Raw genomic sequence first — 26,421 nt, forward strand, 5'->3', positions numbered from 1 at the left:
CATTCTTTGTGACACTTCAAGTGTAATGTGGCCAGACAGTGTGTGACTTGATCGAATAATTCTTAATCTCCAGTTCGGGAAGGGCAGTGGTGTAGCAATAATGTCAACAGGCTAGCAATCCAGAACACGGGGCCAGTGTTACAGGAATCAAAGCAAAATATTGTACAAGCTGAAACTTTGAAATAAAAACGGAAAATGCTGGGGAAACTGCCAGCATCAGTGGAGAAAGAAACATTTCAAGTCTGATATGAACTTTGGTCAGGGGTGGAGGGACTTGGTTTGAATCCAACCTCGCCAGATGATGAAATTTGAATGGAAGGCTAACCTAATAGTAACCGTGTGACTACTTTCAATCATTGTAAAAACCCATTTGATCGCTAATGTCTTTTAGAAATTTGCCATCTTTTACCAGGTCTAGCCAACATGTGGCTTCAGCTCCACAGCAATGTGCACATCCCACAAATGTTTTTTTTAACAAAAATCAAGGTTAAGTTTCCATTCAGTCAATACAGTTCCAATAACTAAGAAGAAGTGCTCAAAAAAATGAAGCAACACTATTTTTGATGTTCCCTGTGATTTCTTTTTCCCTCGGTTTTTGGCCACTACAGGTTCATTCCTGCTCATCCTGGAAAGTTTGTACCTTGTTTAAACATATCTATTTGGTGTTTCCTATTATAAAATATTTTGATAAAGTTTATGGAAATTTTGCAAGCAGAGAGAAAAAGTTTGTTTCTATGAAGTTGAAGTTGTGATGGTTGGAAACACAATATTAAGGCATTACCACTGGTAGCAGGGTATAGTTAGAACATGAGATACTTACATGATCAATTTCTATTTTAAAACGGGCACAACAGCCCATAAAGGAAAACAATTGACCAAGGCAGATATAGGTCTTTTAATATGTTAGCAGTTGTCAATCGTTTCTCATGAAACAAACCAGAGAATAGTTGGAGAAAGTAGGTCTGGGTAGAGCAGCAGAGTTAACATTTCAAGTCGAGTCTTAGTTCTGAAGAACAGTCATACCAAACTTGAAACATTAACTCTGTTTCACTCTCCACAGATGCTGTCAGACCTAGTTTCTCCAACTGTTCTCTGGTTTGTTTCCGATTTCCAGCATCTGCAGTATTTTGCTTTTATTCGAGTCATTTCCTGTGAGTTTGACATTTATTTCTTGTAACACTTACCCTGTCACACACATTCCTATTATAAAACAACAAAATCATCCAACTCATTGTGAGCATTCCCATCTGCCAACAGATTATAATGTGTGGAAATTATTTGCTGTCGCACGATACGCATATTCAGTACGTTCCAATCAAGTTTAATATCCTTCATTTTATCACATTCCATTCAGTTTCAAATTGTTTAAAAAAATTCTACAAATCTTCAGCATCCCTGGCAGCCTTGTCGAGAGAAAGACCGAGTTAACTTTTTAGTACTGAAACATTACCTCTGCCTTCCCACAGAAATTGCCCACTGAGACCCTTCCCCGTTTTTGGTTTTTATTTGAAATGTCCAGCATCCACAGTGTTCTGCTTTTGTGTTTGTTTATTTGAAATGGGTGAACACTCTGTGAAAATAAACGATTCCCAGTGATGACAAGATAATATGACACTAATATTCAGACCCATGATTTTCTATGGCTTCCTTTATATGATTCTTTGTCATATGGTGTGGGAATAAATCTATTTGCATTGTTGTATGGGGATGAGAGTTTCACATTTTACTGAATCAGTGGCTCCTTCTTTTGAAATGCTTGTGCTTCAGTTGTGTCATAAGCAAGCTTTTTTTCAAAACAAATTGCGATTACACACAGTTTGGGGCAAAACTGGTTTTAAAACATGGCTGACAGGAGTGTGCATGTGTCTCATGGGCTTCAAAATATGCTAAGTTCAGATGTTATTGAATACAAGGGAGGATATCAACTATACACGTGTGGTATAATGAATTAAAATAGTATTATGTTGTTTGCATTATAAACATAATAATAGATACCAGGGAGTGATTATAAGGCTGTAATTTCACCTCAGGACTCATTCAAATTATAGGCTTTGCACTCACAGCCTGGCATCTACATGCCTTACTATCCTTGCTGATGTGTAATTGCTCAAAGAATCTAATTGCTTCTGGGTCTGTTTCGAACAGGTAAACAGAGTTTGGTTGAGAACACATTGCAATCTTAATTTTGCATTGCAATAGGAAGGCTGTGGATGCCATATATCGTGTTGTCTTGTCTGCAGGGGTGCAGTATGAAATAATAGCTGGGTATTTGTTTGGTGCGCTACAGCTCACACCCTGCCTGCAGTTTGACAAATGAACTGATCTTCCAGTCTAGCCTGAGCGCTGGCAAAGGGGACAGCTTTCATTGGTGCTTCTGCACAATCCTGCATCTTCATTGGCCGACCAACTCTTCTCCCAATTGGTCCAACACAACTAGGACTGTGATTGGTGGTCATTACTTGCGTTTCTGTGCTTTCATTGGCAACGAGTACAATCGTTCCAGTGCGATTGGTGGCTACTCGACCCCTTGCCTTTGATTGGAGGTTGAAGGTTCTGGGTGGGACCTGCTGTCCGCCGGCTGATCTGGGTCCCTTTAAATGTCCCTGAGCTGAAAGCAGGAGAGTGAGAGGGTGATTGCTGTTAGGACAATCTGAGGAGGAGGGGGTGGTCTGAATCTCTCTAATGAACAGCAGTTCCATCTGTGAAAGAGAGAGAGAGAGAGAGAGAGGGAGGAAAGGAAAAAAACACCATCACAAGGGACTGATAAAGACAAGAAGAGCAGGCACTCCCAAACAAAGGAGCAAGTCAATGCTAGCAATCAGAAGCTGCTGCAGGCACAGTCAGTTCCATCCTTGCCCTCCAGCTGGGCTGCACTGTGGCCAAGTATCCCAGCACTAAGGTGAGGCACCTTGCAACAGCACAACAGAAGGAATATTGTTCTTCTGCATCAATCAATAGAAAAGCAAAAAGAGAACACGTGAGCACTGGAAAATTTATTTGTTATGATTGTTTACAGAATAGTAAGGAATGAAATATAACTGCAATCAGAAAAATATTCTTTCTATTAACATGAGCTATAAATGTATATTAATTGTATATATGTACAATATTGCATGTGCCGAGATTGTTACTTATTTGTGCGTGCATAAATACGAAGTGAGGTGATTCCTGTGGACAACGGAAGGGTGCTAGCTCCGGGAATGGCAGTAGCTTCATGCCCATGTAGTGGATGCAGTGCAGCATGAGAGAGTGCCAGGCTAATCTTGGCATGATTGTAGCCGGCTCATGAACAGGACAGTGGTTTAAGGCAATCCAGCTGATACCTGACAGACCTCACCCAATGTATTGTGCCACTGCGGTTTGTGGCGAATTCAGGCGTACGTCTTTTCTCCAAACATTTGCACAGTAACTTAAAAGCAGTATGTTTTGCGTTGCTTAACCAGTGCCACATTTCAGATTAATGTCCAGAGCAAAAAAAAAGTATCATTTCCCCCTTTCTATAAATGCAGTGCTTCCAATACCTACCAGGGACCAAGTGATGGGAACGAGTTCAACACGGAGGCTGTTTTATTGTCTGGGGAGAGAAGCAAGGTTGTTGTTACAGCTCAGACTCGGGGGAGTCCGAAAGACAGGTGTTGGAGGTTTGTTTTGCAATCAGAAATAATGTAATCTCGCACAAGCAAACCTGCAATTGTTGAGCATCTTCGTAGCAACGGGTGCGTTTTGGGACGTTTTGTATCAAGTAGCCGTGTTTATATGGGTAGATCAGTCCGTGTGTGTTGAAATAGTATTTAGGGTGGGTGAGAATGACGGGAAGCTTTTGTCTACGACACCCACGACAGTGCAGCAATGGTCAATCATTTGCTCAATTTTGTCTGCGAAAGTTTGGAAATGTGTACAAAGCTCATCTTCACCACACCAACCTCTTTTTGAAAAAAATAAATATAACTGGCATTACTGTCCATCGTTATATTCTGAAGCAAAGCCTAACAAAGAATCTCCGGAATTGCTTAGCTCAGTTGGTGCTACATCTTCTGTTTGACCTGTCAGTTTTTGTTTGTTTTATTATCGACCTGCTCTTGGTCTCTCTGCCTGTCTGACCATTTTCAGCTGATCCTGTCTATTCGTTCTCATTCCAATCTTGCCAGCTCAGGCAAATTAATGAATATTAAACAGCCTCAGTTCTAAACAGTGATCAGCAACGGACATGAATCTTCCAGATCTCTTTTATTTGCACAATTAGCAAAAAAAAAGCCAGAGACCAGATGGGCAAAATTCAGTCTTGCCGGGTGCATTTTTTGTGGCCGGAGGAAGCATCTTCAATAGTAACTTCGAAGAGAACTGAAGAAACGTTTGACAGGGTAAACATGAGAAGGCAGTGAGAAATAACTAATTGGATATCTCTTTCAAATGGCTAGCACGCCACGATGGGTCAAACAGTCTGCGTTGCATCATTCTCTGCACAGCTCGTACATAAACATTTAAAAACCAGCTTTCCTTCAGAGCGCCAACGATTGTATCATTTCGCTAGCCTAATGCAATAATATTGTTTTAATTAAAAGGTACGCCATAAATGGTCTGTTTCATGAATTCCTTCATCCTGCAGTGCCTCTAAAGCTCCCTCTAAATAATTTCTGCTGATTGAATTTTGAACATCAAATGGCCATTTTGCCTCAACGCAATTTTAATAGGGAATGCAATGTCAATGCAATCAGTAGGATTAATATTCAGGGCGGCAAGGCTTGCTGGAATTGACGCTTTATTTACAAGTAGATGTTTCAATATTCTGAAAGGTGCTGGATTGGGGCAGTGCGGGGCGTGTCGTATCTAGCAGTCTGGTCACGCAATATTGGCGATGGTCAGAAAGCGAAGGAGATGGAGATGTGACATAAACAGCCAAACAAAGCCGGGGAGGGATGGGAACTAAAGCTGGCAATTGGAAAGGTGGAGAGACAAAAACAAACAAATGAAAACAGTTGGAATTATAGCCAAGAAAAGGAATTTTTAAAAAAACCGAGACAGCGAATAGTTTAAAAGGGATGACTGGAAACAGATGAGGATAGATTGGGAGAATGGAAACCGAAGATACCTGAGAGGGAATTGGGGACCGAGAAAGATAACAATCTTTTTGTTTCCAGTTTTGCAATTTTAGGGAACCCATCTCTCTCTATCCAGATATAATTTTTCACAGTGTTTAACTGAAAGTCCCGCTTAAATCAAAGTCCAATTAAAATCTAGACACAGATCAAGTGATTGCAAATATCCAGCGTTAAAGATCTATTTGTAAGCTGACAAAATGAAAGATCTCTCATCATTTTCTTCACAACAACATCGTCAGCTGGGGGCCATGTGATGACAGCTCCCCCCCCCCCACAAGGCGTTCACCTTCAAAGCAGCCTCTGTATTTGGTAAACAAACTTCGCTGAAAGGGTGCCAAAACAACATGATGCTCAGGGCTCCACATTCACTGCAATTCTAATAAATTGCTATTACAGAAATGGTGAGCAGAGCTGGTCACCGATAGGCACTGAGGATGCTAACCAATCTGATGTGTTCCCCTCTCCCAATGGCACTGCCCATGATAACTGGTTAAAGGTGGTACAGTTCTTTGGGGCATCCCAGCCAAGCCTTTCTTTTGTCATTTGACTTGCAATCGGCAGGAGGTTAATTCCAATCTCGAATCAGCCCAGGATATCACATGCATCTCAGCATGAACCATGTGGGTGCTGTGCACGTGTGTCTGTGTGTGTCTGTGTGTGTCTGTGTGTGTCTGTGTGTTGTTGAGTCTCAGGCAGATTAGTGCACTTGCTAACTGAGCTTCAATGATTCGGACCCTGTGTTGTCTAAGAGTCAGGACTGAATGTGCCCCCACAGCTTTGGGTTTCGATCACACAGACCATGCCAGGTGAAGACAACAGCATTATGGAAGGTGCTGTCAATTGGATTAATATTTTAATAAAGAAACCATGGCTGTGTTCAAAGAGCAGGATTCTTTTTATCCATGTTGTCACAGCCAACATTTCCAGTGGTAAGAAAAGCAGATCATCCAGTCTTTTGTTATTTTTAGAATCTTTCTGTGCATAACTGGGTTGCTGCATATATATAGATATGACTGCAATTCAAAAAATGCCTATTGCTGGTCAACACATTTGATACCCCCTATTATGAAAAATACAGAAGCCTAGTGTAGTGATTGGAACCAGGTGGATCTTATGACTGAGATCCTTGATTGGGTTGTTAACCTGGGCCAGTCAGGGAGCCCTAGCTGACAAGATATAAATAGGGGATTCAGAGTCTGCTCCCTTCAGGGTCTGACTTCGAGTTGGCTGGTCACAGCCAGTGTACTATGCATGTGTAAATTAAGGGTGACTCGGTGACAAAATGCCAGCCTCTGTGCAGTTATTTCAGTTATTTAAATGAAAATTCTTTCCCTTCAAACATTGAAGCATTTCACTAAAGGGAAAACAATAATCATAGGTGACTTTACACATAGTTTGGACAAACCAATGGGATTGTGAAGGAGAATTTCTCTGAGTGTGTAAGTAGTGGTTTTTAGGCCAACAAGTTGAGGAGCAAACGAGAGAACAATCTATTCTAGAAGAGGCTATTGGCAATCTTGTTGTGCATGGTCCTTTGGAGAAGATTGACCATAATATGATAGAATTCTTCTACTAAGATGGAGACTGAAATAGTCAAATCTGAAACTAGGGCCCTGAATCTAAATGAGGGGTTCTATGAAGGCATAAGGTGCAAACTGGCAGGGATGAATTGGGAAAACGTACCAAAGTGCCTGAATCTAGGCAATAATTCTTATTTCTAAAACCATGAGCAAATTACAGCAATTATTCATTCCCGTTTGGCAGACAAAAAGGAAAAGATAGCGAAACCATGGCTTAGAAAAGAAATTAGGGGTGGCATTAGATCCAAAGAGCAAATATATAAAATTGCCAAAAAAAAGCAAGTCTGAAATTTGCAGGTGTCATAGAAATTGATTGTAAAAGCTTCTATTAATATGCGAAGAAGTGCCCAATAGACTGTTTAGATGAGGAAGCGAATTCACTCAAACTGTGCTGAACCTGTGGAGTTTTCTGCCACAGAAGGATTTGCAGCCGAGTCCCTGAATCTGCTGGAAAAGGACACATTGGAAAAAGAGGTGTTTAAGAGAGGAGAAATCATCTCATGTAGCCCAGTGAATAATTGTCCTCACAGAGAGGCTCGGTGATAAATGAGCAGCCCAGTTTGGGCCATTGCTTTAGATCGACGATTGTGTCTTTGAATGGATTGATGGGAGTGTTGGTTCCGATGTGTTGATAATGCTTTATTTTTTTTTCCCCTGTAGGGGCTGAGATTAGAATTCCGAGCTGGAGTTGATTTCAATCCAGTTTGGATCTGATAACAGCCATGAATTCTTCGCTGATGACCCGAGGAGCCAGCGATGTTCTGGAGGAACTTCAGCTGCTCACAGCTCAGAACCTGGAGAGGTTGGAGGTGAATAAGTACTACGAGGTGATTCGAGAGCTGGGGAAAGGCACCTATGGCAAGGTTGACCTGGTTATCCATAAGGTCAGAGGTAAGTATCAATTGCCACTACAATTTTATTTTCTCAGTTAGTACTCAGACACTAGGGGTTACACTGAAACATCTTCCTTTTATTTTAATCCTGACACCCAAAATGGCTCAAGTGCCCTATGCCTGTTACTGATAATCTCTGATAGCTCCCCACACACTCTCCCAAAGTCTTTAAGTAAGAATTCTCATGCCCAGCTTTAAAATTCTTCTTGATCTCAATTCTCCATGTTTCTGACATTCCCCAATGAGCCTCTGAGGACAAAGTGACCTGACCTTCCAAACATTTTACCCTGATGTTAGCCACATTGGTCTTGGCGCAGCTGTCTAGGTCCTACCTACTGAGGATTCCTCTCTATCCCCCTCACATGTTTTCACAACATCACAAAGCACCTAGCAGCCAATGAACCCCTTTGGGAGTTGCCTCACTGCTGTAACCCACAGGACTAGCAGCAGCTAATTTGCATACAGCTAGGTCTTCCAAAACAGCAAAGCGACATTGACCAGAAAACTCTCTCTGTATAACACTGGTTGAGGGTTTGACCACTTAACCCCGATTCATTTCTTAGAAATAGTGCTGTGATGCTTTACACCCACCTGAGGAAGCCGGTGGCTTCATGGCTTAAGGAGAGGCCAGCGCCTCTGACACTATAGTATCCCCTCCATGGTGCAGCAGAGCAGCACACTACATTGTAGTACACCACTTTCTGGAGTGCGGATTGAACCCGCAGACTTCCAGGCAGGGGTGCTTCCAACTGAGCCACACTGTCATTTGTGACACATTTCAGAACCCACCTCTTTGGTCAAGCTTTCATCACCTCTCCTATCCTCTCCTCCATTAGCTTGGTCTCTATTTCTGTCTGATTGTATTTTTGTGAATTGCATTGGGAGCCATTTATTGCATTAAAATACAGTTTTATTATAAGACGTTATTGTTATCAGTTGTAATGCAAAGCTCCCTCCACAAAGCCTTGACTAATGTGACTTTACTTCATATCCAATTAAATAATGGCATACTTCAAGCTAGGCATAATAGTGTATTGCAAAACACAGCGTTGCCCCGGCAACCTGCAATTTAACAGCCCAAAGCTGAGAAGCAAGCCTAACTACCAGAGCGACATTCACATTATCCTTGTGGCTGCTTTGATTCAGATTGTTGAGTTCACCTAGAGCAACACTCAACATTGACTCATTTACGTTGCTAACATCAGCCACGTTGACTTCAGGAGCCACCAAAGAACTTTTCCATTGGTTGTGGGAATCATTAGCGATTTCAGCATTTCTCACCCGGATAGCCATCAAAGTCTAACTTGAGTGATCTGAGTTAGAGGTCAGCCAAGCACAAATCACGTTGCGGTATATCTGAAGTCAAGCATTGGCCAGGCCGGGTAAAGGGGAGAAAATTTCCATCCTGAAAGAATGTTAATAACCCAAATGGGTTTTTACAACAATTTGTTAGTTTCATGCTGACTGTTAACAGGCTGTGTCTTCCAGATTAATTTAGTTAACTGAACTCAAATTCCACAGTTGCAGTGGTGCAACTCAGACTTGCGTTTCTACATCATTAGTCTAAACATCTGAGTTACAATAACAGTAACATTACCAAAATGCTACCATGTACTTCTGGAGAGGAGACCGTCATTGATCAATGCTTCAGTGGATAGGCAGTTCCTTAAGGTGACTAGACAGTAATCTAACACACTCACATTCACACTCCCGCAATAAGTTACAGTTGACGGGTTTGGATCAGGACTTCTGATCAAGAGGTGTTTATAGAGAGAAGGAAATTGCCAAACATGTGGAACAACATCATTGTTTTCCAGTCGGTAAAATAACAATCAATTCGCACAGAAGTCACTGCCACTGGTTAAAAACCCTGGAATTCCTTTCCTAACAGTTCTGCAGGTGCCCTTGTATTCCAAGGACTATAGCCGTGCAAAACAGAAATCACTACAACCTTCTCAAGGACAATGATGGGCAATAACGGCTGGCTTAGGCTGCAATTCACACAGCTCATGACATTCCTCTTCTGGAAAAGGCAAGGAACAGATAACGTCGTGGTAATGTTGATTCAGAGAATATATCGGAGAGAACTAATTCCTCTTAAATGCAGGCCCTTTATATCCACTCAACAAGGATGGCTTTGGCAGGGCAAGGCCAAAAGATGGCACCTCCAACAGAGTGACTGCCTTAGGATGTCAGTCTACAGCTTGTGCTCCAGTCATTGGGATGGGACTTGAACCCAAAAAACACTCAACTCGGCAGCAAGAGTGCTGCTAACTGAGTCAGGGACATACTCAGAGAGAGGGAATGCTGTCCCCTGTCAGGTGTTGAAACAGAGACCCCTTATCCGTTGAAAGAGCACATTACTGCAGATGCTGCAATCTGTACTGAAAACAAAAATGCCAGAGATCACAACGGGTCAGGCTGCTTCCATGGAGAGAGAGCAAGCAGGTGTTTCGAGTCTAGATGACTCTTCATCATTCATTGAAACTGTGGCACAGATTGTCATCCAGAACTGGTCATGATGTTGGGTTCTGGTTGGCTTGGTTATTTAAAGGTTGAAGATTGCACCATATCATCACCCCACTATTTCCCATGAAGCATCTTTTCTGCACATTGATAGTTCAAAGTAAATCTTAAATAGTTGTGAATACAAATTGATGGTCAGGGATTCTTACACTCTAAACACCAGTTATTCCTGTATCAATCTATTGAAAGCAGAATAATTGACTGCTGTTTATCACACCTTTGTGCAACATAGCTTCCGTACCGGTCAATATATCACTGCGTTTGAAAGTGGTTAGTTGTTTGAGCCACCCTTGGTGTGGAGTGGGGCACTATCTGATTTATTTATTTAGAGCATTGTGCTTTCTGTTCCAGTATTAGGTGTGACCTTGTCTGGGTGTGGTGATATAATTTTCAGGCCCTTCCATAAGAGCACAAACTGAACATGAATGTGACAGTTGACGTGCTTGAACAGAGCTGACAATTTGGGAACTAGAAGTCTGCAACCGGGCCACGCCTTGGGTGGAGAGACATTCAGCTATCCTGGGCAATTTGTTGTTCAATAGGATTTTAATTATTTAGCATTCTATAAGGAGCTGACAATACATCTATTGTTTGTTTGGACGTGCCGGCATGCGCGGGTATTTGTGCATGCTCAAGTTGTTGCCTTTTACTTACTTTTACAGCGTGTGTGTGCGCGTAAGCATTTGTTTTGGCACACAGTTGTCTGTGACACTTACAGCCAGTGGGGAATGCACACAGGGGAGAAACCTTCTCTGTCCAATTTGGAAACAAAATAACTTGCATTTATGTAGCACCTTTCATGACCCCCAAAACTAATGGAGTACTTCCTTGAACTGTAGTGGTGTGGGAAACTTGGCATTAATTGTTCGCAGTAAGTTCCCACAATAGGCATGTGATAATAACCAAACTTGTTGTAGGTGATGCTGATTGAGAGGCAGAACTCAAGGGAGAATGCAACTGCTGTTCTTTGTAAAAGGGCTACAGGATCTTTTACGCTCATTTGAGAGGGCTGTTGGGCTTCAGTTTAACATCCAATCCAAAAAGTAATGTAGCATCCTACACCACTCCCCTCAGCACTGGAGGGAAGTATCAAGCATGGCTTTACACTCAAGTCTTTATCATTGCAACTTGAACACACTACCTTATGGTGCAACCCAGCATCTTCCCTCACTGTAGGCACATCTTCCATTTGCTGAAACTCAATGAGCCTTGGCTGCATTGGGTCAGTCTTAAAAATGTACAGAGTGCAAGTAGATACACATGTTTAAATGAAGCATTTTATCATACAGAGGACGGGTTGATGTACACGTAATATTTCTGGATTAGCTGTTTAGAGATCTCCAATAATGATACCCAGTCTGAAATATTATCATATCTAACTAGCTTTGCTGAATTGCCCAACAAATTGATATCTAATGATGCCCAGTGTTTTAAGATGAAACCTCACCACTGCTCATCATATTGTGAGTTCTCTAGATGAGTTACTGCCACCCTTTCCTGATAGGGATGTACAGATGCTGCTTGGTCCAGAGTATGAGAGAAAATATGGACTTTATTATTTGATAACAACTAAATTCAAGTTACATGAATATCATAGGCATTGTTGCAGAGACTGTGGAACATAATCATCATCATCATTGTCAATCTTCCTCTCTCAGGCTGAGCCTGGAGGTGGCAGTACAGTCCAATATGGCTTCTGCAGGCTCTGCCATACTTGAGGCAAAAGGTGATTGCACAAAGGGGTGGGTGAAACGTTGCTGTGACAGCGCTTTCCTTACACTGTCTTCAGCTGGTGTTTGCTTTTTCCCAACAGCAAGTCTCAAGGAGCTGAATGCTTTGGACCAGAGATTCGCAGGCCTCTTGGAGATCCTGAGCTATTCTCCCCTGAGTCTATGTAACATCATCATAACAGATTGCGCTGAAGGCTTCCTCAGTTTTTACCATTTCCAGACCCTTATACATCCTTATACAAAACCCAGTTTGCTTTTTGTAGCAATCTCTATCCAATGGGAGCTTAACTGATCCAGTCAGCGTGAGATCAAATCCTCACCAGTGCAATTCATAAATAGGGACTCAGTTTCAAAGGTAATTTAGAAATGGCATCAAAGTTGGCTTTTCCTGAGAAGCTAACTGGTTAGCTAATGCCCATTAGGGAAGGAAGTTGACTGTTCTTATCCAGATTGATCGACATGCAGTTTCGGTCACCGTAATTGATTCAGAACTACGCTCTGAAAATCATTCAGTCTCACCTTAGGAATGGGTTATAATAGTTATACAATAACATCCATATTCCGACAACAAACACCCCTTTTAAAAATTGTCAGCGCTAGCAATCCAGAATAGTCAAGAAAAACCTAGCAAGGAAATGAAGAGAAATCATTTTTGCACAACCAGTTCTGGAAAGCAGTCCAAAAGAGTAATGGAAGCAAACTCAACAGAAACTTTCAAGAGAGAATTGAAGAGAAAATTGCAGTGTTGGGGGAAAGAAGGGGAGGAGTGGGACTGAATGGACAGCACTTTGAAAGAGTTGGCACATCCTCAATTGATCATCTTCTGTGCGGTACAATGCAGTGATTCTAATGGGCTAAAGTTCTGCAGCATACAATAGGAACTAGATTATAGTAGTCTCTGAGCACACAGTGCTGACAAAAGTTCATTTTGTTCATGCAAATCCCATTTTTGACACTGTGCCTGAATTTGAAAGTAAGATCAATGAGAATGACTCAACAGTGAGAGTTCAGTGTCCATCAAAAACTGAAGGGAGGGCTTAGTGTGTGTGGCATCAGCGACTCTATAAATGAATGAGGAAGTGAGAAATAGATATGTCAGCACCAACTACTTTTCTCAGTATAAATTCAGTGTTGTTACTTTCCATTCTCACTGACTTTGTCATCTGTGGGGAGTGGAACAGTTAATGTTTCAGGCCTGATATGACTGTTTCAGGATTTCTGACTAAGCCTGTTGAGTTTCTCCAGCATTTTCTGTTTCTATTCCTGAAATATATGGTTGCCAGCTCTGATTGCAATGCATTCTACAGATTACATCACTTGTCCTCCCACTTCAAACCACTCCACCCAGTGGCTTTTCTTCCATTTTTAATAATGTTGTAATAAATTTTAAAAATAGGGGTTAAATGAAAATTGAGAAAGCCACACACTCTTTTTGAGTGTTGTGATGATTTTTATTTCTTGAGGTTTTTCACAGCGGTGTTGTGAAGATTGATCTTTGATTCCTGGATAATTGGATGCCATACACCAACTTCAATGGCAGTCCTGAAACTATAAAGTGATTTTGATAAACTTCTTTAGATGAAATACTTTGAAGGTATTCAAATCTCCATTCAGTGAAATAATCGGTGGCTTTGTATCTGATGCTGTTCTGGTGCTACAGACCATTTCCAAACCTTTAGAATTCAACACTGGGACAGTGAGCTCCCCCAGATGGCAGTAAGAGGTACCACGGCTTTTCGTTGCAATGCTCCGTACTCCACATATGGAGATATTGCAGCACCAGTGAGAGGAGGGAGCACAACACCAGCACCAGTGAGAGTTGTGCTTGAGAGAAAACCCAAAGTGTTAGCTCAACCCCGCCCCATAATCAAATGTCTCTGTGGCCTCTCCAGCTGTCTCTGTGACTTCACCCAGCTCAACAACACTCTAAGATAATAAAATGTGAGGCTGGATGAACACAGCAGGCCCAGCAGCATCTCAGGAGCACGAAAGCTGACGTTTCGGGCCTAGACCCTTCATCAGAGAGGGGGATGGGGAGAGGGAACTGGAATAAATAGGGAGAGAGGGGGAGGCGGACCGAAGATGGAAAAAAGAAGATAGGTGGAGAGGAGAGTATAGGTCGGGAGGTAGGGAGGGGATAGGTCAGTCCAGGGAAGACGGACAGGTCAAGGAGGTGGGATGAGGTTAGTAGGTAGGAGATGGAGGTGCGGCTTGGTGTGGGAGGAAGGGATGGGTGAGAGGAAGAACAGGTTAGGGAGGCAGAGACAGGTTGGACTGGTTTTGGAATGCAGTGGGTGTCAGAATGTCAGAAAACACTCTAAGACCTTTGACTTCGTGTAGATCTGGTCTCGCGCAGATCTCCACTTGCATTAGCCCACTGGAAGCAGTGCTTCTATTTATGTAGACTTTGACCTCTACATCTCTCCCACCTCGACTTCTCTCTCTCCTTTTAAGACTCAATTAAAGTTTTTCTCTCTGACCAAGCGCCTGTTCATGTGTCTCACTATCCTTTTGTTGGTTCAATATTTGTTTGATTATGTTCTTCTGCCTCTGTATGGGTAGTTTTGGGATACATATTTCACATTTTTCTTATTTGCGGTCTGATTACTGAGTAGCACGTAAACAAAAGAAAACTGATTGGTTCCTCAAGCCTATTGCACAGCGTTTAAATTCTACAGGGTCTGACAACATTTAGGCCATGGCTCTGAAGACGTGCTACTGAACTAGCTCTACTATAGCCAAGAGATAACAAGTTGTACAGCTGGATGAACATAGCAGGCCAAGCAGCATCAGAGGAGCAGGAAAGCTGATGTTTTGGGCCTAGATCCTTCCCTGAAACGTCAGCCTTCCTGCTCCTCTGATGCTGCTTGGCCTGCTGTGTTCATCCAGCTCTACACCTTGTTACCTCAGATTCTCCAGCATCTGCAGTTCCTGCTATCTCTGCACTGCTAGCCAAGCTGTTGCAGTATGCTACAACACTGGTATCAACACCAGAATGTCAGAAATCACCCAAGGATACCCTATCCACAAACAGCAGGACAAATCCAACCCAGCCCAATTAATGCTGCCTCAGTCTCTTCTTGATGGTTGTTGTCAGTAACAGTGCTAACAAGCAGCACCCCCTCAGCAAGATAACAAAGTGTGGGGCTGGATGAACACAGCAGGCCAAGCAGCATCTCAGGGGCACAAAAGCTAACATTTTGGGCCTAGACCCTTCATCGGGTCTAGGCATGAAACGTCAGCTTTTGTGCTCCTGAGGTGCTGCTTGGCCTGCTGTGTTCATCCAGCTCCACACTTTGTTATCTTGGATTCTCCAGCATCTGCAGTTCCCATTATCCCTGCTCAGCAATAACCTGCTCAGCGACGCTCACTTTGGGTTCCGCCAGGGCCACACAACTCCCGATCTCATTACAGCCATGGCTCAAACATGAACAAGAAGAACTGAATTTCAGAGGTGAGGTGAGAGTGACAGCCCTTAATATCGGCAGTGTTTGGCCAAATGTGGTGTCAAGGAGACCCTAGTACAAATGGAATCACTGGGAATCAGGGGGAAAATTCTCTGCCAGTTGGAGTCACATCTCACTCAAAGGAAGATGGCCGTGGTTGTTGGAGGTCAATCATCTCAGCTCCTGGACATCTCTGCAAGAGTTTCTCAGGGTAGTGACCTGGGCCCAACCATTTTCAATCAGTAATCTTACTTCCATCTTAAATGTCAGAGGTGATGACCTTTACTGATGATCGGACAGTGTTTGACACTCTGACAATTCAGATACTAAAGCAGTTTGTGCAGCAAAATTCAGAGAACATTCAGCTGATAGGTGTCAATGAACATGTACCCAGCCAATGATCCTCTCCGACAAAACAAAATCTATCTATGCTAAACACCCCACTGTCAATATGTTGGGAGTTACCAATTAACCAGAAACTGAATTGGGCTAGCTATGTAAATACTGTGGCTACAGCTGCAGATCAGTGGCTCGGAACCTTTTTGGAAACTAACTCTGCAAAATGTCAAAGCCTGTTGACAAGGCCCAACTCGGGAATACGATGGAACAGTCTCTACTTCCTTTGATGAGGACAGCTGCAATAACACTGAAGAAACTCAACAGCATCCAGTACAAAGCAGACCCACTTCGCTGGCACACTATTCACCACCTAAACATTCACGCTCTGTGTCACTGGCAGCCGGTGTAGTGTCTACAAGATGCACTGCAACAACTCATCAGAGCTCCTTTGCCAGCAGTCTTCCAAACTGAGAACCTCTACCACCTACAGGGACATGGGCAGCGGATGCACAATTACATACAAGATCCCCTCTTAAGCCACTCACTTAGAACTTTCAGAGACAGTAGGAACTGCAGATGCTGGAGAATCTGCAATAACAAAGTATGGAGCTGGATGAACACAGCAGGCCAAGCAGCATCTTAGGAGCACAAAAGCTGACGTTTCGGGCCTAGACCCTTCATCAGAGAGGTCTAGGCCCGAAACGTCAACTTTTGTGCTCCTAAGCTGCTGCTTCGCCTGCTGTGTTCACTTAGAACCTTGTTGCCATTCCTTCCTTTTGGTCAACGTATTGGAAGCCCCTCCACAACAGCAACCTGGCTGTCCCTACACCCAGATGTTGTTGCTGTTCAGGAAGATGGTTCACCACCACATTTTCCAGGTCAATTAGGGCTGGGCAATGAATGCAGGCCCAGCCAGGGATAATCGCAGATATGAAAACAAGAAAATGGCCCGTGAAGAGGTACACAGGGAGATAATTAGAGTGGCTTCTCAAATGGCTAAGGCCTTAAGATAGAGTGTCTAGAGAGGTCAGTGATGTTCCAGGGTTGATCCTTGATTTGTATGAGTTGATTTCACGTCGGTTGTTCAACACTTAGCCTTGGAGCTTCTGAATCGTGGAGGGGGTGCCAGAGTAATTCTTTGTTGCGATCAACTGACCCAGGTTGGATCAGGTGAGGACAGGATAAAGGTTAACTGTGCCATTTAGCTGCTTTTGATTGCCCTGCTCAGGAATGTCACCTGAAGTTACCATAAGAGAGCACATGACTGAGGTCCCAGAGGGTGGATGACACCCTCCATTCTTGTACAATTTGATTATTCTTTAATCTGAGTGCCAGCCCCTCTGCTTTTGGAGGCAGTGAGCAGGGCTGGGCTTAGAGGGATGGAGCTATTGAGGGTCTAATGATGGTGCAGCTTTAAGAACATTGTTTTATCTTGTTTGCTTATTTCTCTCCCATATCCCCTTTAAGGACAGATGGTAGGTTTGTTATTTCTCTAGGATGCCATCTTGAGCAGGGAAGGTGAACACAAAAGTGGGTGCGAGAGTAGATAAGTAGCAAACATTGTGACTGGTATCCTGGATAATAAAGTGTGAAGCTGGATGAACGCAGCAGGCCAAGCAGCATCTCAGGAGCACAAAAGCTGACGTTTCAGGCCTAGACCCTTCATCAGAGGAAGGGTCTAGGCCCAAAACATCAGCTTTTGTGCTCCTGAGATGCTGCTTGGCCTGCTGTGTTCATCCAGCTTCACACTTTATTATCTTGGATTCTCCAGCATCTGCAGTTCCCATTATCTCTGACCGATATCCTGCCCTGGTTTCCCAAGGAAAAGTTCTGAAAAATAAATGGATCAATGTTTGAAACTGCCATTGAGCACATGACTACCAGCAGGACCAAGCAGGTATAACTCGACCATCAGAGATAACAGGGTGTAGAGCTGGATGAACACAGCAGGCCAAGCAGCATCAAAGGAGCAGGAAGGCTGACGTTTCGGGCCTAGACCCTTTTTCATTTTCTGAAACGTCAGCCTTCCTGCTCCTCTGATGCTGCTTGGCCTGCTGTGTTCATTCAGCTCTACACCTTGTCATCTCAGATTCTCCAGCATCAGCAGTTCCTACTGTTTGAAATCTGACCAACACATTGGTTATTTGAGTTAAATAGAAGGTGGCAGCTGGACAAATTGAAAGGAAAAGAAAGGTTTGCATTTATACAGAGTATTTGAATTCTCGCATGTTAGACACCTTAGATTCCCGTCTCCCATCCCTGACTCCCACCTCCCCAGCAAATATTCATCAATATCTGTACACAAACGAACATAACTTACAAAGGAGTCCAAGGTTGTTCGGCTTGAATAGCCATCGATCAGTCTGCAAATCAAATAGTTCACTTTATTTCCTTCTCGCTTCAGGTACCAAAATGGCTTTGAAATTCCTGAGAAAGAAGACCACCAAACTGAAAAGCTTCCTCAGAGAGTACAGCATCTCCCTGTATCTTTCAGCCTCACCCTTCATCATCGACATGTTTGGGATAGCTTTTGAAACCGAAGAATATTATGTGTTCGCCCAGGAATACGCGACTGCAGGAGACCTGTTCGATATCATTCCCCCACAGGTACTGAACATCTTAAACAGCAAAAAGAAATCAAAAAATATTGTGCATGACTCTCTGCTCTCTAACTTCCTGTATTTCTTTTTCCCAATAGTTTGTTTGCCGACATTTATCCTTTGGTCAAGATGCAATCCTTTATCAAACCATCGTAAAACTTTATTGTCTCAGGGTTTTCTTCAGCAAAGATAAAAAAGAATAACCATTTCTTGAAATCAGTTATCTTGTTCACTTAAGTTTGAAGATATGCTATGTTGTTGCTTGGTCTTCATATATTCCTCTCATTCCTAATTCTGAAGTCCTCTTACTATCGAATTGAACCTTTTATTGTCACACGTATTCAGTATAAAATACAATGAAATTGCGTACCATCACCATGCATGGCCCCATTAACATTAACTTCAAATAAATTTTAAAAATAAAGAAAGATAACTTGCAGTCCAACATTTCCTTCTCTGCTGCTACAGTTCCCCTCCAGACGACACCATCCATCGCCATGTCCCTGCCAGAGTCCCTGCTCCGGGCTACACCAGCCCACGCCGTGCCCCTGCCAGAGTCCTTGCTCCGGGCTACACCAGCCCACGCCATGTCCCTGCCAGAGTCCCTGCTCCGGGCTACACCAGACAACGCCATGCCCCTGCCAGAGTCCCTGCTCCAGACTACACCAGCCCACGCCATGTCCCTGCCAGAGTCCCTGCTCCGGGCTACACCAGCCAATGCCATGCCTCTGCCAGAGTCCCTGCTCCGGTCTACACCAGCTCACACCATGCCCCTGCCAGAGTCCCTGCTCCAGACTACACCAGCTCCGCCATGCCCCTGCCAGAGTCCCTGCTCCGGTCTACACCAGCCCATGCCATGCCCCTGCCAGAGTCCCTGCTCCGGACTACACCAGCCCACGCCATGCCCCTGCCAGAGTCTCTGCTGCTGACGACACCAGCCTTCGCCATGCCCTTGCCAGAGTCCCTGCTCTGGACTACACCTGCCCATGCCATGCCCCTGCGAGAGTCCCTGCTCTGGGCTGCATCAGCCCACACCATGCCCCTGCCAGAGTCCCTGCTCTGGGCTACACAGCGCATGCCACGCCCCTGCCAGAGACCCTGCTCCGGACTATACCAGCCCACCCCATGCCCCTGCTAGAGTCCCTGCTCCGAACTACACCTGCCCACCACATGCCCCTGCCAGAGACCCTGCACCGGTCTACACCAGCTCACCCCATGCACCTGCCAGAATCCGTGCACCGGGCTACACCAGTCCACGCCATGTCCCTGCAGATTCCCTGCTCTGGGCTACTCCAGCCCACGCCACACCCCTGCCAGAGCCCCTGCTAACGGACTGCACCAGCCCACCCCATGCCCCTGCCAGAGTCCCTGCTCCGGACTACACCAGCCCACGCCATGCCCCTGCCAGAGACCCTGAACCAGGCTACACCAGCCCACGCCATGCCCCTGCCAGAGTCCCTGCTCCGGCCTACACCAGCTCATGCCATGCCCCCGCCAGAGTCCCTGCTCCGGGCTACACCAGCTGACGCAATGCCCCTGCCAGTCCCTGCTCTAGACTACACCAGCGCACGCCATGCCCCTGCCAGAAACCCTGCTCCGGACTACACCAGCCCACGCCATGCCCCTGCCAGAGTCCCTGCTCCGGGCTACACCAGCCCACGCCATGCCCCTTCCAGAGTCCCTTCTCCGGCTACACCAGCTCATGCCACGCCCCTGCCACAGTCCCTACTCTGGGCTACACCAGCCCACACCATGCTCCTGCCAGAGTCCCTGCTCTAGACTACACCAGCCCACACAGTCCTGCCGCCAGGGGCCCACTCCTTGCAGAAGCAGGAGTCCTGCTCCAAGCTTCACAGGCCGTCCTTCTGAAGATAATGGAATTTGCTACGTAATTGCAAGGTTTCTGTTTCTGACAGAAAAACGTGCAGCTCAGATAATCCTTCTTTGCCTTGAAAGCAAGACAGACCCCCCCAGCCTGCCATTCAGCTCAGAGCACCTGACATTGTCACCAAAGCCAGTCACTAGCTCCCAGACCCATCCCCTCACCCACCCAGCAGGCCTTATGGCCTTTGTAGTCTCACTAAAAGTTGGCAGACTCACTGGGCCCATCGCTGTCACTGGATCTCACATTGTCTACCTCATCTCCCCTTAGTTTGAAGTCCTCCATCCCATTATGCTTGGGACTACAATTTCCGAATCTATTACCCTAAGTTTTGGAATTGTGAATTACACCTTTCTTAGTTTGAGGCCTCTATTCCATTATTCCTTATTTGGAAATTCCATTAATATTAAGTCTCAAGTCCATCTTTCCAAAAAACCTGTTTTCAGAGATCCCTGTCCCACTATCTCTGTATTCAAGGTCCTCAGTCTCAATATCCTTTGGGTCTGGAAATCTACACTCCATGATTGTTAGCGTTGAAATACTTCATCTCGTTGTGCCTGAAGTTGCATGTGGTTATCGAATAGTGTAATATTGGAAACTTGTGTTTCTTGTTCCCTGTAAGGTGGGCCTTCCTGAACAGATTGCCAAGCGCTGCGTGCACCAAGTTGCCTTAGCACTGGACTATCTGCACAGCAGGAAGCTGGTACACCGCGATATCAAACCAGAGAACATCCTCATCTTTGATAAGGAGTGCCGCAAAGTTAAACTGTCTGATTTTGGGATGACTCGTCGGGCTGGCACTCCTGTCAAACGGGTGAGTGGCACCATCCCTTACACTGCCCCAGAGCTCTGCGATGCCTCCAAACACGAGGGCTTCTCAGTGGATTACAGCATTGATGTCTGGGCTTTTGGGGTCCTACTCTTCTGCATGCTCACAGGAAACTTCCCCTGGGAGAAAGCCCTCCTGTCAGACTCTTTCTACGATGAGTTTGTGAGATGGCAGAAGCGTCGAGGTGCCAGTGTGCCATCCCAGTGGAGGCGATTCACTGATGATGCTCTCCGCATGTTCCGGAAATTGCTACCCGTTGAATCCGAGAGGAGGTGCTCTGTCAAGGAGATCTTCAGATACCTGAGCTATCGGTGGATGCTGGACACAGATTGCAGCAATAACATTGCTGATGTGAGCTCTTCCTCTGAAGAAGATCTGGTAGCCAGGATGAAGCAGCAGAGCTTATCCCCTGTCTGCACCGTTGCCAAGAGTAGCATTTCTATGGAAACGCCGTCCTCTCGCTTCTCTTCCATGACAACATCGAGCTCCCTCTCATCCAACAGCAGCTATGAGCGGGCAACAAGGGAGAGCAGCAACACCAGAATTCTGGTGGCCACGCCAATTGAAATCTGCGTTTAGAGCACACAGCGCAGTATCCCAAGATGTGGCTGGCTTGAAATGCGATGGGAAGCACATGTTAGAGAGTGACAGTTATTATGAAGGGAACGTTACTTCAGAAGCCAACACTAGCCACCAGCTGGGCTCAATCTCAGGCTTCCCATGAGGCCCTGTGTCAAACATAGCCCTTTAGAGCTTTCAACCCAAGCTGATTCTTATCCAGTTGTGACTGAGTTGCTTTGTGTCTTTGGGTCAGTCAAGCTGAGAGATGCCAAGGAGAGCACTTGGCCCAACCCTTACACTTTGAAAGCAATATACTCAATTTGTGTTGATTCTGTGGGTGATAACAAATGGGGTGGCAACACAACTGTCCAAATCTCAATTGGACATGACTGCAGCAAGGATCTTTATGGTTTAGGCTTAGTTCCTGCGCAAGGATCCTCCTTTATATTCTGTATTAACAGTCAAAGGCAAGGGCGTTGCCCAGTGATGAAACCTGTGGTAACTCCTACTGTTCAAGTGACTTTCTTCGTTAGGGCTGGTTAGTGTACACCAGGAGGATGGCTCAGTCAGCACAAGTCTTCACTATTTACACCGATCTTTCACTAATGTGACCGTCACGCTAATCCATTCTTCGTTTGAAAAAGAAATGCTAACATGAGTGAGTTTTGTCACTTTAGCCTTCGCCCTCCCTGGCACAGCCAGCATGTTAAGCTGCTAAATTTCCTAACATCTCGTTTAATAAGACTGAATTTACAAGACCACGCTGTTAACACGTGTTAAAGCAAAAAAAACAATTTGAGGTAATTTCTCGAATTTCAGAAGGCTAGAGATTAATTAGTTGAGTGGAATAATCTCGGGCAAAGGCTGTTGAGACAACTTAAAGATAATTGTTATGTTAATTTAATTAAATGATAAGACTTGAAGGCGTCTCAGCCACTTAAATCTGCCTAAATGCCTCTCCATTTCTTTCGTCGCAGCATTGCCCAAATGAGCCAAAGGGCCTGTTTCCTTGTTGTAGTCCCTGTGTTTCTCCTCTGCACCGCTGGACACTTGAGAAGGGTCATTACTACATTTCCTGCCTTTCTGTGTTTCACTGTAACTCTGACAGTGAAGCATGAACAGGACTGGTAATACAATGCAGCTGCCTACCATGCCATTTATTGCTTTATCACTCACGGTAACGATGGGTTCTATGTAGTTGGTCAGCCAGCCCATGGATTGATGAGGAGCTAATCTGGACAGAGAGGCGAGGAAATGAACAAGACTTGAGGAGAACAATGAGATAACGAGAGAGAGAAAAGTTGGGTTGTAAGTAAAAGGGTCAGAAATGGAAACTGCAATGAATCTCACTCAATTCAATCCATACCCATCCCACACAATGTCCAAAAGTGTTGAATTAAGCCTTTACATGGTGAAGACCAGAGAACGGGAGCCCCAAGCAGTCTGCCTTTTAAAACCCAGGCATTTTTGCAGATGTAGTGCTATTCTTGTGATCTTTTCCTGATCGGGTTTCTCATCCTCCTTTTTATCTCTGACTAAATCAGAATTGGTGCATGAATTCTGGTAGAGGATCACTGAGCTCAGACAGTTGTCAGTGACACCTGAAGTTAAGATGTCCTCATGTATTGTGGACTGGGTGTCAGGAAGATCTGGCTTGATGTAGCACTGTGAAAGCATGCAGGAACAGTGGACGGCAAGCAGGTAATTTTACAGTGTGAGAGTACAGGGTCCAGTGTTAGTAAAGAGATCAGATACTCAAAACACGCAACAAGAAGAACCTTGGCCATGTTATATGACTCTTATTGTGAACACCGAGGCTGTTTTTAAGTTAACCTATCTAGTGGGAAATTGACAGGATTCCCTTAAGTCAATTGAAATATATCGAGGAAAGAACATACAGCAGACAAGGGTTGCAATCCTAAAAGTAGGTTTGGTTAAAGTGACTGTGCACCACAGTAATTATGATAATTTTCATTTCCTCACCCTGTGGGCAGTTGGCATGGTGCTTTTACAGATAGTTGGAATAACCAGCCAGTATGTTCCTGTCACCCAGTTCTCTTGCCTTCTGCCAGGCGTGCTGACCAGTGTTGAGTAATTTTTCATCTAATGCAACAAAAGTCTTTCCAGTTAATTGGATCATTGAATGTTCCCTCTGTCTGCTGGGAAGAAAGCCAGTTAACAATGCAAAAAAAACAGAACGCAAAATGGTAATCGGGGCTAATTGTATCTCAGGACACTAGAGCAAGGACTAGCAAGCAGCGGAGAAACAGACATGACCAAATGTGTAGCAACTGTTTGGCAGGGCATTTGTTCAACTTAGGCCAATAAACCTTTAGGCATGGTAACACATCACTATTGTTACCATTGCTCAGCAGTTATGTTCTTGACTTCTAGACTCAGAATCCTGTTGCCTGTCAGTATCTCTCACCTTTTACCCCAGTGAACCCCTGACCCCTAGAACAATATATATTTGAGTTTGTGTATTGAATAAATCACAATCCTATGTACCTTCACTGTGCTTACTGGAAGTGTTTCTAATGTTAACATATGTGCAATATGTACAATACAGTACCACGTTTAATGTGTAATTTTACACTGGATTGTCATATCTATTTTTTTTATTCTGAAAAATGAAAACATAGGGCTATGAAACAGATGTCATAAAGAGAGCTTTACACTATCTGATTTGCTCTGCATTTGTGTTAATCCTACAAAGACACCCAGGTGTGAGGTGGGGCTGAAGAACGGACCAGTCCAGCAATGTTTAGACTATGCGACTTTGGGAAGAATGAGACCAGAGTACACTCTGTCCCTGTCATTGCTGCTTACCCCATCATCAAGACAATGGTGGATTTGGCAATGCCAAGCACCAATGGACTGCTGCATAATCGTTAGCATGAAATGTGAAAAGAATAATTCTTGAAAGAAAACATTCACTGAAGACCCATGGATGAAAGTTGCGATAACTACTTGGCAAAGACTATATTTGAACTGAGAATCGTAGTTGACCGATGACGTGCTTTATGCTAATAATTGGCAATCAAACTAGATAGCTAGTGTCCATTAGTCCGCATTTAGAAATACACTCAATTGCTTCTTGTAGACAGCGCAACACTCCCATTGAACAGCAAGGACCTCCCCCATGTAGACCCAGTCTCCAAGATGTAGGAGGGGCCATTGTGCCACCAAACCTGTGTTTGAATTTCAGTGCAGTGGGTATATTTCTGTTCAAAACTCCTTGGAGTTTCATTCCTCAGTGAATGGTATGTGGTTTTAACTGTCTGTGGTTTTGTGACAGCAATGTGTCCTTTTAGAATCCAGAGTTTTAGCTCTTAGCTAAAATGCTTCCCGAGCTCTTCGAGCGGTATGATCGATTCAATGGTTGCAATACAATTTGTCTTCCTGTAAGACTTTCTTTATAATTTGATTAAAATGACCTAAAAGTAACTTCCCTAGTCGAGTCCCTTTGTTAGAATGAAGGAACAGAGATGCACACTACATGACAGAGTCTGGAGAAAGCACAGTGCATGGAAAATGTATGGAGAGAACATGGAACGTGATACATGGATGGGGCAAGGTTGATGTATGTCACAAATCTGGAGAATTCTCAGTGTACAGGATAGATCAGGAGCAAGCACAATGTGCTGAGAGGTAGAAAGCACAAGATAGAAATGAGGAGAGGAAAAAACAGATGATAGGAGTAGGGAGAGAGCACTTTATGCGACAGAAACAGTGACGGCATACAACCAAAAATAAACAGATTGTGTAGGACATGTAGAGGCTGTGATATTGATGGAAATGCAGAGAGAACAAGACAACAGAAATTGGGAGAAAGTATGGTATATGACAGATTGCAAGACATCAACAGAAACGGAGAAAGGAATATGTTGCTTGAAGGATCAATCTTCACGGGGAATTTTGAAGAATGACAATAATATGACTCTGGTTAAAATATGGCTTTGTAGGAGAATTACTCTGGTCTTTGTGTACCAACTTTGTAAGCTCAATCAAAAATAAAGTGCTTACAGTGGCTTAAAAATACTTATGTTCAGCCCTTTAGTGTCTGTGGAGACTGCATGGGGGGATAGGATGCACACGCAGTTTATACATTTCCTTAAAACGGGATGAAGAATATAATTATGATTTTCTACAAAGACTAGGAACAGGAGGAAGCTCGGTAACATGTAGCACCATTAGAGCAGTAAGAAAAGGAGAAAGGCAAATCAGATCCTCAAGCCTGTACTCCACCATTCAACTAGATACTAAAGGAAATGTAGAAACTGCTGAGGTTAGGAAAATAATAACTCTATATAAGAAGGTAGTTCCTGTAACTTTATCTTGCCACAAGGCTGTAAAAGACAGCAAGATCATATTACGTTGCACCTCAAATGGGTTAAACTGCACCTCATTGGCATATCACAGTTAGACTTAACCCCTGATACAACAGCTAATCCCGAGTCTTTGATTGTCTAATTACATCTCCCCTCAATACTCTGGGCAGAGTCTTCCAATCCCTTGAATGATGTGAGCAACAGCGAGATCAGCAGGAATGGGATTATAACATCAAGAAGTCAGATTCTGCAACCAAGTATTGAATGACGAGACAAGAATCTTGCAAGAGGCCTATTTGCATGTGTTTACATGCTATTTACATTTAATCCAGCCTCTTTTAAGGTGCATTTTTCTATTCTTCGACAAGCCAGATAGCAACAATCCCCAGTGTGAAAGTCACAGCAGGTACCTGGTGGAAACCTGGCCACTTGTTCCTCTGGGCTTGGACAACAACTCCGATATATCAGTTGGCAAAAACCGCCCACGTCCCATTCACGAAGGTGATCACCAGACATGTAGCAGCCTCACTGCATCATCATGGCATGTCCCTGATCCACTTATAATGCAGTATTGTACTTCACTGCTGCACTTTGAAATACACCAG

At 44.1% G+C, this 26,421-nt stretch overlaps 1 protein-coding gene across 2 annotated transcripts; it reads left to right on the plus strand.

Moving 5' to 3' along the window:
- The first annotated feature begins 2,613 nt into the window (after positions 1-2,613).
- On the plus strand, positions 2,614-25,526 carry LOC125463825 (serine/threonine-protein kinase SBK1-like). Of its 2 annotated transcripts, none has more exons than XM_048555578.2 (4): positions 2,614-2,977; positions 7,340-7,570; positions 18,018-18,220; positions 20,718-25,526. In XM_048555578.2, the coding sequence occupies exons 2-4, from the start codon at positions 7,402-7,404 to the stop codon at positions 21,501-21,503; spliced, it is 1,158 nt and encodes a 385-aa protein (XP_048411535.1). In that variant the 5' UTR covers positions 2,614-2,977; positions 7,340-7,401; the 3' UTR covers positions 21,504-25,526. The 2 variants fall into 2 exon arrangements, with proteins under 2 accessions (XP_048411535.1, XP_048411534.1); XM_048555577.2 differs by having other exon boundaries at positions 2,614-2,899.
- Positions 25,527-26,421: the final 895 nt, after the last annotated feature.

Source organism: Stegostoma tigrinum, chromosome 22 (genome assembly GCF_030684315.1).
Source record: "Stegostoma tigrinum isolate sSteTig4 chromosome 22, sSteTig4.hap1, whole genome shotgun sequence".
In the NCBI taxonomy this organism is placed as follows: domain Eukaryota; kingdom Metazoa; phylum Chordata; class Chondrichthyes; order Orectolobiformes; family Stegostomatidae; genus Stegostoma; species Stegostoma tigrinum.